General features: G+C 37.5%; 1 protein-coding gene across 1 annotated transcript; it reads left to right on the top strand.

Moving 5' to 3' along the window:
• The first annotated feature begins 6,146 nt into the window (after positions 1 to 6,146).
• On the top strand, positions 6,147 to 7,211 carry LOC133048755 (formimidoyltransferase-cyclodeaminase-like). Its single transcript, XM_061132521.1, has one exon. The coding sequence runs from the start codon at positions 6,225 to 6,227 to the stop codon at positions 7,209 to 7,211; it is 987 nt and encodes a 328-aa protein (XP_060988504.1). The 5' UTR covers positions 6,147 to 6,224.
• Positions 7,212 to 16,249: the final 9,038 nt, after the last annotated feature.

The following is a 16,249-nucleotide window of genomic DNA, read 5'->3' as shown; positions in this document are numbered from 1 at the left end:
AGAGCCTAATACACCGAAAGCCATCACTAAAAATGGGTTTATTGCCAGAGTGATGACTAAATTAATTAATGAGCTCGTGACATTCCATTGACACTGATTTTTTTGCTGTGGAGATCTGTAGTAGGTACAGTTCATGTCTCCTTAATCTATTGTCCCCTCTACCTCAAGCTTCTGTTTTCTAGCCAAATGGCACAATTTTGCCTCTAACAGCTTATGAAAAACCCAAATGAATTTTTTGGTCAACCCAATACTTCCTCTACCTGAAGTTTAAGAATATTTATTTTCACTCAATAAGAATTTAAATTCATATTTTATTATGTCTCTTTACACTTATTAGCTTTAAGTGCTTCTTTGTTTTTAGGGAGGGAGGGAGGAATTGTTGTAATATATGAATGAGCCTTTCATGTAAAAATAAACTTCCAAGGAATTTCTCAAATGTAGTTCCACCAGAAAAGATCAATAGAAAAAAATAATCATGAGGTTATGGCCTCCAGTTCCATCATTTTATGGCTTATAATAAAATAATGCTATATAATTTTTATAAGGGTAAGGTTATTTATTCTGTCTTTTCTCATAGAACATTTTTCAAGAACACCATTCTACGCTACCATGATATAGCTTCTCTAAATCTAAATCAACTAACCTTTATTTCAAGTATCTGAGATGAACTCAGGCATTTTTAAAGTCATTATCATTTTATAGAAACATTTTATCTTTTTGCCTCACCCTTCACTTTTTCATTAGCATGATTAACTCTCGAATACTTCAAAGCCTTTTTCCTTTTGTACCACCAAACAATGAAGCATAATCGTGGCAGTTAATAGTTGTAAAGGATTTTATGAATATTTGAATCTAAAAAGTCTCATTCTCCCTTTAGCTCAAAGAATGCAGATTTAATGGGTTTCTAGCTGCTTTGAACCCTCAGGAACGCAGATCTAAATCATATCGGGGTTTTGTTCACCAGGCTCATGTCAGCCTCTGAGGAGGTGCCCTGTTAATCTTGATCTCTTTCAGAATGGCCAGATGATGGATTCATCCAGGCTTTCCTTTTCAGCTATGTTTCTTTCAACCCACCTAAGCGTCTTTCAACAAATAGTCTGAGTATCTTAATCAGTTTTTCTCCTCTCTCGTCACCTCTCCTGTCAGAACCCTGGCACTGTGCCTGGTGGAAGAAAACAGTAAATTTCCATTTAAGCTCATCAGTGGGATTTCCGTTAGATTCCTAGGTGCCACCACTGAGAGCTCCCATTACAGAAGCTGAACAAACTAGGTGTTTTCAGCATTCCTGACTCCCTGGAATGGAAAACCATTACTCACCTCTTGATTACATTTTCTCCTTTTCCATATTGTTTCCCACTGCTCCGTGTACCCTGCTTTCCATCTTCTTTGATTCATCTCTCAGCCTCCCTCCCTTTGGGCCGTGGATTTAGCCTGCCATCAAGTCTGGCCAGCAATTTCCTCTTCCTTTCTTTCCAGAGCCCAGCTTCCACTCCAGCCCCTAAGTACCTTTAGTATTTGCCTCCCTCTGCTTCAAGACATGGGGTTCAACTTCCATAGCTGCAGCTCTTCCTTATGGTACCAGCTTCATCTAGAAACTGACCTCTGAGATATTGCAGATTCGGTTCCAGACCAGCATGATAAAGTGAGTAGGGCAGTCAAGGCGAGTTACGTATATCTTTTGGTTTTGTAGTGCACGTAAATTTATGCTTGCACTATACTATAGTCTATTAAGTGTTCAAAAGCATTATATCTGAGAAAAATCGTCTACCTTAATTAAAAAATACGTATTGCTGAAAAATATTAACCATAATCTGAACCTTCAGTGAATCATACAAGTGATATCAAAGATAACTGATCACAGATCACCATAGCAAATACAATCATGAAAAAGTTTGTACTATTTCTAGAATTACTAAAATGTGACTCAGAGACATAAAGCGAGCAAATGTGTTGGGAAAATGGTTCTAATAGACTTGTTTGATGTAGGGTTGCTGCAAACATTTTTCTTCTGAAGGCAAAGAATCTTTTGACTTTCTAACCCTGTCAGCTGCAGCAGACCCCTTTTTGTTCACCACCTTTAAGCATCTGCTCCTCACCCTCAACACATCTATGTTCTCTCCCCTTTCTTAGGTAGGCAGACAACTAGTTCAGTTCAGTCACTCAGTTGCATCTCACTCTTTGCGACCCCATGGACTACATGCAGCACACCAGGCCTCCCTGTCCATCACCAACTCCTGGAGCTTACTCAAATTCACGTCCATCGAGTCAGTGATGCCATCCAACCATCTCATCCTCTGTCGTCCCCTTCTCCTGCTTTCAATCTTTCCCAGCATCAGGGTCTTTTCAAATGAGTTAGCTCTTCACATCAGGTGACCAAAGTATTGGAGGTTCAGCTTCAGCATCAGTCCTTCCAATGAATATTCAGGACTGATTTCCTTTAGGATGGACTGGGTGGATCTCCTTGCAGTCCAAGGGACTCTCAAGAGACTTCTCCAACACCACAGTTCAAAAGCATCAATTCTTCGGCACTCAGCTTTCCGTATAGTCCAACTCTCACATCCATACATGACTACTGGAAAAATCATAGCTTTGACTGGATGGAACTTCATTGACAAAGTAATGTCTCTGCTTTTTAATATGCTCTCTAGGTTGGTCGTAGCTTTTCTTCCAAGGAGCAAGCATCTTTTAATTTGATGGCTGCAGTCACCATCTGCAGTGATTCTGGAGCCCCAAAAATAATGTTTCTCACTGTTTCCATTGTTTCCCCATCTATTTGCCATGACGTGATGAGACCAGATGTCATGATCTTAGTTTTCTGAAAGTTGAGCTTTAAGCCAACTTTTTCACTCTTCTCTTTCACTTTCATCAAGAGGTTCTTCAGTCCTTCTTTGCTTTCTGCCATAAGGGTGGTGTCATCTGCGTATCTGAGGTTATTGATATTTCTCCCGGCAAGCTTGATTCCAGCTTGTGCTTCATTCAGCCCAACATTTCTCATGATGTACTCTGCATATAAGTTAAATAAGCAGGCTGACAATATACAGCCTTGACGTACTCCTTTCCTGATTTGGAACCAGTCTGTTGTTCCATGTCCAGTTTTTTTTTTTTTTTTTTTTCCATGTCCAGTTTTAACTGTTGCTTCTTGACCTGCATACAAATTTCTCAGGAAGCAGGTAAGGACTGGTATTCCCATCTCTTTCAGAATTTTCCACAGTTTATTGTGATCCACACAGTCAAAGGCTTTGGCATAGTCAATAAAGCAGAAGTAGATGTTTTTCTGAACTCTCTTGCTTTTTCGATGATCCAATGGATGTTGGCAACTTGATCTCTGGTTCTGCCTTTTCTAAATCCTGCTTGAACATCTGGAAATTTACAGTTCACATACTATTAAAGGCAACCAACTAAGATGTCTCTAAACTCTGAATCTCTTGAGAGGATGGAAATGGAAGATGATAATGACGACACAGGATGGTCAGGCAGCAGATGACAAGGGCACCTTTCCAAACTACTATGAAAATCTACAGTTTAAATTCCAGAATTAACTTTACACATTAGGCCCTGGACCATCCTGTGTGCTGGAGATTGTAGATTCCAGTCAGGCCAATCTAAAGGTGAGATGAGAGTGGAAGATCCTTCTCAGATGAAGGAGAAAGGTCATGCCACCCTCGTGGTCCTCCAAGAGTTCCCTTTGGAGAGAAGAAAGGGGAAAATTTGGAAAAATAGGACAGGAAAAAGAGTTACATGTGACTCAATTATATTCAAAACTAGCCTAGTGATTCCAGTTAATTTGTAAATCATTTCTTGCTGTTGTTTAGTTGCAAGTCATGTTTGACACTTTTGTGGCCCCGTGGACTGTAGCTTGCCAGGCTCCTCTGTCCATGGGATTTCCCAGGTGAGAATACTGGAGTGGGTTACCATTTCCTTCTCCAGGGAAACTTCCCGACTCAGGGATTGAACCTGTGTCTCCTATATTGATAGGCAGATTCTTTTCCACCTAGCCACCTGAGAAGCCCATAAATTATTGCTAGCTAAAATTTTACAGAACAATGTATTATGTTTAGATAAAAGAGACTAAAAAGAGAGCATGAATGAGGCAAAATAACACTTGTGTCAGTTAATGTAATCTCATGGGTATTCCTCCTTGCCTGACGATGGCCCTGAATAGCTTGGTTTGGCTCTATTTCTTATTGAAAAGCAACTAATTTTGAAAAATGTTTCTGCTTTCTCTAAAGGATTATAAACAGAGAAGGTTACAGAGAAGTTACCCAAGTAATTTATCATAAATATCTTTAAATCTGTTGTTTAGCTATTGTTGGGAATGTTACGTCTTGAACAAATTTTATATCCATTATCAAATTGGTAAGACATGTAGGATGAAAACAATCTGCTCATGTTTTAGATATTCCCCAACACATCTTTTCTTTGCCAACTCATGAAGGTTTTGGTCTAAAGAACAATCCTATTTCCATTTCTGAAAACATGACCAATGAGAAGAATCACGTAGCCTTTGGTGAAGAATACACTGTTCAAAGAAATTACTATGAAAGTAGAAGGAAATGACAGGACTCATTTCTGTAAAAAACTTCCTCTTTAATGAAAAACTACTTATCTGTTTCTGTTAATCAGAAGCCTTTAACTGATTCAGAGAAGGAAAAGCTGTTGATATCAGTATCTGTTGTGTTCTACTCAAGCTGCCCAATTGTATTTTGCCCCAATAGAGTGACTAGAACCCTGGAGATAGAGTGAAGATTTGGGTTCATGCCCTTCATCTGCCATTTTCTACCAGTGCAGGAGATGCGGAAGACTTGGGTTCCATCCTAGTTGTGAAGATCCGCTGGAGTAGGAACTGGCAACCCACTCCAGTATTCTTGCCTAGAAAAGCCCATGGAGAGAGGAAGCTGGCAGGCTACAGTCCATGAGGTCACAAAGAGTTGGACATGACTGAGCAACTGAACACATGTGCACACACACACAATGTGGGAAAGTGCTGTTTTTTCCTCATTTGTAAAATAGGGGTCATAATAATCATATCTGCTTCTCAGTGAGACTATAAGAATTGACTTTGAGAATGAACATAAAAAGCAGGTTTAAAACAACAACACGAGATTTATTTATCCCCCCAACAAACAAATTTATTGAGCTCCTACTAGGCATCAAGCATTGTCCTAGGTACTAGGACTATAAAAATGGAAATTGAAAGCCATCTTTTGGGACTTTGCCATCCGTAGAGGTCAGATACAAACATTTAAACAATGAGATAATTGCTTTCATTAAGCTATATTCAAAGCGAACGAAGAGCAAAGAACTCAGATATGCCTGGGGGAGTGGGGGTGGGGGGTATTGAAAGGTGCTACACACTCCCTTCTTCAAAGGATCTTCCTGACCCAGGGATCTAACCTGGGTCTCCTGCATTGCAGGCAGATTCTTTACAGTCTAAGCCACCAAGGAATCCCAGAAATAAGGATTTGGGCTAATTGAAGGACATGTAAAATTTTTTCCAATGAACAAGCTGTGGGAATTGATCCAGGGAGAAGGAGAGAATGTATGCAGACACAAAAACAGGAGGGAACAAGGCACATTTATTTAGAAGATATCAACATATTAGGAACCGACTAAATCCAGGATTGAGAGGAGATGAGAGGTAAGGGTAGTTTCAGATGGATAAACGATAAGAAACCCATGTCACAGAATGAGAAGCAGCAGTGAGAGAAGTAGATGGAAAACCAGAGGAGAGTCATGATTTAGAAATTAGTAGGGGAAAGGATTGATTTTAAGAAGAATGGAATGGCAACAGTGAAATTATGCACAAGTGAGAGATCAAGCAAGAAAAAGGCTTAAATGTATCCACTGGATTAAAAAAAAAACCAAAAACCGGAAAGGCCTGAGAAGAGCAGAGGAGAGGGAATGAGCCCAGAACCCCCGGCAAAAAGGGTAACAGTTGTGACATCAGCGCGGCAGCAGGGGCTGCCCGAAGGTCGCTTCCAGTAATGGGGTAGAGAGTTTGGAGTAAACCATGCTCCCCTTTCGCTAGGCTCAACTTTCAGGTGTTTTTTGGTGTGTTTTAATAAGCTTCTACCAAAACTGGACATTGAGAGGAATGAACTTCACATGAGGGGCAGAAGAGAGGATGTAGGCAAGGCAGAGTGGCGTAGTTTCTTCTCAACCCTACAATCAGAAACGGGCTGGCACGCAGGGGAACACAACCACAGGCTGAGAAGAAAATCACCATGTCTTCTTGCCGAGTGGGGCTCCGTTTGGCTGCCTGTTTGTTAAACATTTCAGAAGCCAGAAAAAAGTACATTGTTGAGAACATAGCGAAAGCTGCTCTTCCTGAAGGAAATGGACAGAGACATCCTGAAGTATCAGTGCTTAATATATTTTCTGATCCGGAGTATAATAGATCAGTTATTACAATAGCAGCTTCTATTGAGGAGATAGGCAATTCCGTTCTGGCTGCCTGCTTGGAAGCCTTCCAGTCTATCGATATGGAGGTTCAGGAGGGGATCCATCCTTGCCTGGGAGCAGTGGACCTGATTCCCATTTACCCTCTCTCTGGTGTCGGAGTGGAAGAGTGTGGCGCTGTGGCCAGAAGCCTCGCTGAGAATCTGGTCCTGAGTATTCCTGGCTGCAGTGTGTTTCTCTTTGGTGAGGCTGACCTGCCCGAGAAGCGCCCCCTTGTCCAGAGAAGGAAGCAGCTGGGCTGGTTCACAAGGAGGGATTTCAGCGCTCTTAAGCCTGACCTGGGAGCTGCACCTGCCAGAAGATGTGGTTTGACGGGCATCGGCGCTAGCCCATACGTGATGAACTGCAATGTTACCATAGATTCTCAAGACTTGGCTCTGGGAAAAGAAATTGCTAGTGTCATTCGGGGCTCAAATGTGAATGGACTGAAGGGCGTCCAAACAATGGCTTTTCCTCATGAAGGGAAAATTGAGATAGCTTGCCATGTAGAGAGTTTTGAAGATCAAGAAGTTACAGAAACCTCTGAAGGCTCTCAATACATGGCTTACAGTGTCCTTGGGGACCATTTTTATTATGTATCTCCTCATTACATAGAAGCTCAAGATAAAAAATTGGAAAGTGATCGAGGAATCGGTACGATAGGGAGAGCATTAATTGGATTTACACCCCAAGAGTGCAAGAGCTGTGCTGAGTATGCAATAAAGGAAAGCATTGGGGAGTTCTGGAAGATACGTGGAGGTGTTTTCATGTGATCCAATCGAAGGTTTCATTGAAATTGTAAGAAAAAAATATCAGCCATTGCAAACTTTTCTTATCGGCCTGTGAAGACAAGGAGAAGATCCAAGAGCTTGGTTCCAGGTGTGAATTGGAAAACTAGAAGCATTCTCTGTCCAACGACAGCAACAGGTGTTTATAGATTGTAATTGCTTTATGATATTTCTAGTCATCGTTGAAACTTTGTGAAATCTTCCTCTGTATCAAGTTCATGCACTTGGGTGTACTAGAAGCCCCCCTGAATGAGCTGGATAAAATGGCCATCGTTACTGAATCATCTTTGATTATTGTGAACTCAACTAAAAACAGACTCCATTTGTTTGGTGTTCCTGAGCTCTTTATTCCAGAGTCCTGTATCCAACTCTCATTTTTTGAGTCATCATTTTTTTTAATGTGCACTTTTAAAAATCAAGTACTAAGTAACTAAAAAATGGGGAGAATTATAAATTAAAATTATCAAATAAAAGACTAATCATAAAAAAAAAACAAAAACAAAAACCAATGATCCTTTAATAACCTGATTGACAATCAAGGAAGAGATCAAGAAGCATTATCTCCATGTTTTGAGGTGTAAACAGCAAGTCCAAAGGTGACAGTAATAAGTAATTGCTCTCTTATTAGCTGAGAATAGAAAGAGAATAGAAAGGGTCTGAGAAGAAGGATCAAGGTGTCAAAGGTCTTAGGGAATGTTGATGCTTATCACCAGCAATTAGACCATGAAAAAAGGGAACTATATAGGGCTGTAGCCAGAGAAGACAATTATTGTCAAGGACATTTCAGTCCAAATAGAAAAGACTGGAACATATTTTTATGTTTTACATGTATATGTACATATGTACATATACATATGTATATATATATATAAAACATATGTATCCACGTAACTTAGAATTTTTTACTGAGTTCCTAGAGAATATCTTTTGATGGTTTAATCAATAAAATGTGAGTATGTTTATTGCAGGATATGGCTGAAAAATAAATTTGGGAAACATGGGTAATTTCCTTGAAGTTGAAGCTGGAACAGATAACCATACATCCTGTCATTTAAGAAGTATATTCAGCATCCACTATGTGTCTGTCACTGAATTAGGTCCTGGTGATACTTTTGTGGGCAAGGCAAACATAGTCCCTGCCATGCTAGAACTTATCAGTCTAACAGAGAAGGAAAACACCAAAGAAAAAAAATGTGGGAAACGATTATCAAAACATAACTGTGTTATATTCTTTCTTAGATGTGTGCCTCATGTTTCCACCTTTCAGCTTTCTCATATCAGAATTATCCCCATTACCAGCCACAAAGCTTTTACATTTTTATTACAATAGGTATTCATTGGGCATCAAATGTTGTCAAGCAATCAGGCATAAAAGGAAACAAGGATTTGCAAAACACATATCCTATCACATGTAGCTTATAACTAATTACGCAAACTGGACTGAAATCTTTCAAGAAATCCTTTCACATAATAAAGGATCACATATGATGTTTAAATAGAAATAAACACTTTTACAGGATTCTATTGGTTTGCTAGGCTATGCATAAAACATACATCTTAATTGCTCTTTTAATTAATGAAGTTCACATGACAGTAGGACTATTAAGAGATCCTAGCGATCAGGTAATCCATAATTTTACAGTTGAGAAAACTAAGAGCCAGCGAAATTAGAGACTTGACTAAGACCCACAGATGTAATTTAAAAATTGCAAGTCTAATCAAACACTCCTATTTGCATGCTATGCAGTCATTGATTAATGTTTAATGAAACAGGAAAATGTTTCTGGTCTAAGGATAAAGTTCTTTATTACCAATTCTCTGCAATATTTCTAGTCTGAACATGTTTTATTCCAGTACTCTCAGTACCTGTGGTAGCCAATTTTGGAGTTTTCTAAATAGACGTGGATAACATATACATATAATGAGATTTTCTTTCTTTCTTTCCAGTTTCTGTATTGTGCTCCTTTCACTCTTTTCAAATTATTCTGGCTGGGATGTGCATTGCAATAGAATACTGAAAACAGATATCCTTGTTTCCTTCCTGAGTTTAAATGCAATATTTTTAATATTTCAGTAGTAAAGATAATAATTATGTGCACTGTTTAGCTTCCCTCCATTACATTAAACACCTTTCCTTCTATCCTTGGTTGAAGTGTGTTAGTATGGAGAGCTGTTGAATTTATTAAATGATATTTCCTGAATCTAATGGGATCCCTAAATCTTTTCATCTATTCAAGCATTAAGTTACATTGGTAGATTTTCTAATGTAAAACAGACCTTAAAATGTTTTAATCACTTCAACTTGATTATAACATATTATCTCTTTATACTTTCTGGATTTGTTATCAGAATTTCCAAATATGCACTAAGAGAGAGAGAGTAGTAATATGCATCCTAATGCTATCATCACTGAGCCTCAAGAATTATTAACAATTTGCTCTTCTTGCTTTATCCATCCTTCTTTCAACCCAATTTTTTTAGGGTGGATTATTTAAAAGAAAATCTCAGACATCATGTCATTTCACCCATAAATAGTTCAGTATGCATCATTAACTGATAAAGGTATTGTTAAAATATGTAACAACCGTTTCAGTATTGCATCCAACAGAATTAATGGGAATTCCTTAGTATAATCTAATACCTATTTTATATTCGTATTGCCAGGAGAGTCTCAAAGGTATCTTTTTACATTATTTTGTTCCCCTCCAAATCATTATCTAAACGAGATCCATGCATTGCAAATTGCACATCATGATTATGTGTAAGTCTCCTTTATTCTATAACATTCTCCCCCATAAATACACACAAACACATGGTCCCTTTTTCAAGACATTTATTTGTTGAGAAATTTAGGTCATTTGTCCTAGAATATTCTATACTTTGGGCCTGGCTGTTTGACACATTCTTTATGGTGTCATTTCACTTACTCTTCTAGCCTCCACTTTTCCTGTTAACTAAAATTCAAATTTAGAAACATTATTGAATTTAGATGTATTTTTTAAGGCAAAAATACTTCATGGTGATGCCGTATCCTTCCTATTGCATCACATTGTGAGGTACAAACTAGCTGACTGTTCCATGCTTAGTGATGTTAAGATTGATCAGTGGACTCAGGTGGAGTCAATCTAATTCCTCCTTTGTGAATTTTCTTATCATCATTTATCTAATGATTTTAGCATCCATGATTCCTACCCACAGGTATTATTTCATTTGGTGTTACAAAAATAATGATCTAATTATCTCATTAATTTTGTATTTATTAAATGAATTCTTTTTCACAGAACTCTCTCATTGATTTTTTAGGTACAGTAAAATAGAGTCCATACAGAAAAGTAGGGGAAAATGTTTTATTCTTTCCCTCTATCAATTTTCAGACTATAAGGTTTTGTCCTGGCAACCACTACTGATTACCAGTGAAGTAGTTTTATTGTTTTGGGGATTTTAATGTCATTATTGTCCTCTGGATTTTATATTTTTGTTGTATTTTAGTTCTATATAGTTATTGTTTCTATTCTCAAATTGTCTCATCCTATACCAGTGGAAACCTGTTCAGACTTTATCCTGTACCCTTTTGGCATGATTCCACTCATGTTTAAAAGCCTCCTTCCTTTCTGACACAATATTTCCCAGATTAACCTTACTTATTTCCTTCACAAGATGTAGAATTATCCATTTCTCCAGGAAGCTTTGGTTCTTTCTTTTGGGTAAGATTTGCTAATATTTTGTATAGGATTTTTTTGCATCTTTGTTCAAGAATGACATTGGTTTTTTAGACACACACACACAGACATACACACACATGCTGTCTTGTTTCTTTATGATTTAGTAACCACACAGAAAATTTAAGGAGTGATTTCTCTTTTTTCCCATACTTGGAAAGAACTTGTATAAGAGAAGAGTGGAATTATTTGTTCATTAAGTGTTGAGCATATTTACTTTGTAAGCCTTTTCAGAACGGTGGTTTCTCTGTGAAAACATATCTGTCAACTGATTCCATCTCTTTACTAATTCATTTACCACCAGCTCAACTGTGATTTAAAGAAAGGAAGTAATTGTTAATATTTTCCATAGCATTTTTAGATGTTTTCTATTGGGAGGGTTATCTCAGCACATCTGGTACAATATATTGACTTATGATTTTTTTTAAGTGAAGGAAAGATGGAAGAAAAAGTTTCAATTACCCCAGAGCCCAACTCTTCATTCCCTTTTATTGTTGAATTGTTGTAGCTTCAAAGTATTGGTTGTAAAGTTTCTTTCCTCACACAACTTCCTGTCCCATTTTTCTTGCTTTCCATCATGGTAGAATTATTCAAGACATGTTTATGGGGTTTCCAACAGAGCTTTAAAATGGAAGATTGGCCACAGTATGATATCCTGGCTAAATTTTCAGTTTCTCAAATACTGGTAAAAAATGGCTTAATTCTGTCTAAACTACTAAATATTTCATAAAATTATAGGATCTGAATTGTTGGGGGATTATAGTGAGTGGCAATAAAGCAAAAGGAGTTGCCAGTTGATCGAGAGCAGTGAAGTGCTGGATACAGTTGGCATTTTTAATTGGTTCTACAAAAGATACTTTCTCAGCTGTTTAAGTATCAGTGCAATAAAGTCTAAAGCTTGTATCATAAAATTCTATCACTTCATCAGTTTTAAATTCTAATTCTTCAGAAGACATTTATGCTTCAAAGAAACTAAATCTGAGATGTCACATAAAATATGCTGATTAACACATTTATCAACTGGGATTTATAGAGTATTCTCCCTATTGATTGGTTCTAAAGATAGTCTGGAAATAGAACTGCCATATGACCCAGCAATCCCACTTCTGGGCATACACACTGAGAAAACCAGATCTGAAAGAGACACGTGCACCCCAATGTTCATCACAGCACTGTTTATAATAGCCAGGACATGGAAGCAACCTAGATGCCCATCAGCAGATGAATGGATAAGGAAGCTGTGGTACATATACACCATGGAATATTACTCAGCCATTAAAAAGAATTCATTTGAACCAGTCCTAATGAGATGGATGAAACTGGAGCCCCTTATACAGAGTGAAGTAAGCCAGAAAGATAAAGAACATTACAGCATACTAACACATATATATGGAATTTAGAAAGATGGTAACGATAACCCTATATGCAAAACAGAAAAAGAGACACAGAAATACAGAACAGACTTTTGAACTCTGTGGGAGAAGGTGAGGGTGGGATGTTTCAAAAGAACAGCATGTATACTATCTATGGTGAAACAGACCACCAGCCCAGGTGGGATGCGTGAGACAAGTGCTCGGGCCTGGTGCACTCGGAAGACCCAGAGGAATCGGGTGGAGAGGGAGGTGGGAGGGGGGATCGGGATGGGCAATACGTGTAAATCCATGGCTGATTCATATCAATGTATGACAAAACCCACTGCAATGTTGTGAAGTAATTAGTAGTAATAAAAAAAATAAATAAATAAATAAAAATAAAGATAGTCTGTATTTCAATATAATGAGAATATATAGTGAACATTTCTTCATTATGTTAGGATAATAGATTAATTTATTTGTGCATTTTTTCAACATCAGCAGCTTCTATTAAGCATTCAAATCAAGTTCAAAAAATAGAAAAAGAATAATACATTACAACCAAGTATAGCTTAATTCTGGATATGAAAGGCTGATACATTATTCCTTTCTAAAAATTAGAACAATCTACCACCTTAATAGTTTAAAGAATGAAGACTATAGGTTAATCCAGAAAAAAATTAACAAAATTCAACATCATTCATGATAGAATCCCTCAGCAAACTAGAAATAACAGGGAACTTTTACATAATAAGGGAAATCTTTAAAAAAAAAAAATCCTACAGGTAAAATCATACTTATTGTGAAAACCTGAATGTTTTCTCTCTAACATTGGGAACAAAGCCAGGCTGTACATTCCCATCACTCTTTCTTCAATGTACTGGCATCCTAGCCAGTGCTTGTATAAAATGAGAAGAAGAAATTTAAAAACATATATACCATAAAGGAAGCAATAAAATGATTTCTATTTGCAGAAGACATGATTATACTCATCTATGAAGAAAATCCAAAAGAATCTATTTTTAAAAACTTCCAAAAGTTTGTGAGCTTGTTAGCAAGGTCATAGGACACAAGGTGATCATACAACAATTAATAGTATTTCTGTATACTAGTCATGGAAAACTGCAAATTGAAATAAAAAACCAATAATATTTTAAATAATAGAGATAAGGAGTAAAAATGAAATGCAGTTAAATCTGATGAAATGTACAGCATCTGTTTGCAAAAATACTAAAAAATGCTGAATAAAATCAAATAAGGCCTAAGTAGATGGAGAAGAATTCCTTGTTCATGGATTGGAATACTTAATATAGTAAAGATATTATTTCTCCCTAAGTTGATTTATAGAGTTTATGCATTTCCAGTAATAAATCAAAGAGAATTGTTTGAATATATAGGCAAGCTGATTCTAAAATAATGTGTAAAGGAGAGAGAGTACCTGAAAAAATTGGGGGAAAAAAGGAAGTTGGAAAAATTACATTTGTTGGTTTCAATACTTGCTACAGTAATCAGGACACTATGGTACTGACAAAGAGAGAGACAGGTAGACCAATGGAACAATATAAAGTACAGAAATAGACCCGTAGTAATAAGACCAGTTGCTTTTTTGACAAAGTTACAAAGCAATTCAATGAAGAAAGCATACTCTTTCAACATATTCTGTTGAAAAAGTTTGACATTTACTAAATTGGGTTTCCCTTGTGGCTCAGCTGGTAAAGAATCTGCCTGCAATGTGGGAGACCTGGGTTCGATCCCTGGGTTGGGAAGATCCCCTGGAGAAGGGAGAGGCTACCCACTCCAGTATTGTGACCTAGAGAATTCCATGGGCTGCATAGTTCATGGGGTCACAAAGAGTCGGACACGACTAAGCGACTTTAGCTTAAATGTCAAAACCCACCTCAACTTTATACCTTATATAAAAGTTGACTTAAAATAGATGCTGTATCTAACTGTAAATTGTAAGACTATAAAACTTTTAAAAGAAACCAGGAGAAAATCCCTGTGACCTAGGACTAGGCAGAGTATTTAGACATGATACTGAAAGCACAGTCTGTTTTTAAGAAGGCTAATAAATGGACTTAATCAAAATGAAAGTAGCGCGTTGCTCTTATAAATACCCTTATCATGTAGCCTAGCAATTCCACTCCTGGGTATTTACACTAATGAAGTAAAAACTTTCATTTGCACAAAGACCTGGACTGGAATATTTATAGCAGCTTTATTCATAATTACCCCAAATTGCTCAGCAATAGAAAGAGACAGATTACTGATTCATGCAAAACTTTGATTGACATCAAAAGCATTATTCTGAGTTAAAGAGCTAGTCTCAAAAAATTACAGTCTATGATCCCATTTATTTCACATTCTTTCATAAAACATTATTGTGTTGGAGAACAGATCAGCAGTTACCAGAGGTTAGAAGTAAGGGGTGGAATTTGACCATAAATGAATAAGAATGAAGGACTATTGAACTAATGAAGAAAACGTTTTTTATCCTTAATGTGATGCTGACTATATAAATTTGTACATATATTAAAATTCACAGGACTGTAAGTCAGAAAGTCCTTTTTGATGTACAATAATTCAAAACAGGAAATTTTTAAAAAATAAAAATTAAAGAATAAATAAAATCCACCACTTTGAGGTAACCACTATTAATAGATTTTGGCCTATGTATGGTATACCCATTTTTTTTTTTTACAGAATAAATGAGTTCATAAAGTATAGATCATTTTATAATCTTATAACACAACAATTTCTTGCAAACATCTTTGAAGTGAAGTCATTCAGTCGTGTCCGACTCTTTGCGACCCTATGGACTGTAGCCTACCAGGCTCCTCAGTCCATGGAATTTTCCACGAAAGAGTACTGGAGTGGGTTGCCATTTCCTTCTCCAGGGGATCTTCCCAACCCAGGGATCGAACCCGGGTCTTCCACACTGCAGGCAGACGCTTTACCATCTGAGCCACCAGGGAACAGCAAAAAAATTGCAGAATAGATTAAAAATGTATAACATGTAAATGTACCTCATAAAGCTATTATAAAAAATAAATGACTAATACCACAGCTATGCTTACTGTAAGAAATATGCATGACTCAAAGAATGAGGCAATAACATTTTTATTCCCTCCCAAAGTGGATGGATCAGATGCAGCATGAAAATGGTACCTATCAAACTTCTGGGATGGGGGGTTCTTTATAATCAAGACAAGATGGTAGGCATGTGGTCCCTATTGAACTTCTGGAGGGGTGGGGTCTTTACAATTCAAAGCAAGATGGCAGGCATCGCATGATATGCTCACTTATGTGCACGTGTGGATGGAGGTGCAGAGAGAGGAAGGGAAGGGAAAGAGAAGACTAAAGAGGCTATTGTCATTGCAACTAAGAACTGAGGAGGAACAGAAGAAGAAATATCATGGATAAGTTGAATCAAGAAGGTTGAGACTTAAATTCCAAGTGATAAAATCTGAACTGCTTGCTGGGAAACCATTGGTTTAGGGGACAGAACCAGTGTTACAGAAGTAGTGTTTCAAGGCTAATCATCTGACCCTATGTCCATGTGTTTCATCCATTTAATAAATATTGAATCCTTAACCTATGGTAATTACAAGATGACCTGAAAAGTTGCAATTATCCATATGTGAGATGATAAGGACTTGAACGCAAATGGTGCCTTGACTATGACCATACCACTGTAACTCAAGATAAATTGGAAGTATGTGCGTCAGGCAAGGAATCGCTTATACAGTGAGTAGTAAGTAGGGTAGACTCCTGGGTGCTAACCTGGCTTCCCCTCATGCCTAGGTAAGAAAGGCAACAAGCCTACAGCTCTGAGTTTCTCTGACTTGGTGGCTGTCTTCTTCTTTGGCCGTCAGGACCTCCCAACTTTGGGCATGCCTCTGTGAGGAAGCTGGGGAATTGCATTCACTCACCTGTGTCATTGGGTGTGTAT

This window comes from Dama dama, chromosome 29 (assembly GCF_033118175.1).
Source record: "Dama dama isolate Ldn47 chromosome 29, ASM3311817v1, whole genome shotgun sequence".
NCBI classification, from domain to species: domain Eukaryota; kingdom Metazoa; phylum Chordata; class Mammalia; order Artiodactyla; family Cervidae; genus Dama; species Dama dama.
The sequence above is the reverse complement of the archived record's forward strand: the minus strand, read 5'-3'. Positions and strand labels throughout refer to the sequence as shown.

What these genes read in the sequence shown, in the direction of transcription:
- LOC133048755 (XM_061132521.1), top strand. Translation starts at nt 6,225, where the DNA reads ATGTCTTCTTGCCGAGTGGGGCTCCGTTTGGCTGCCTGTTTGTTAAAC.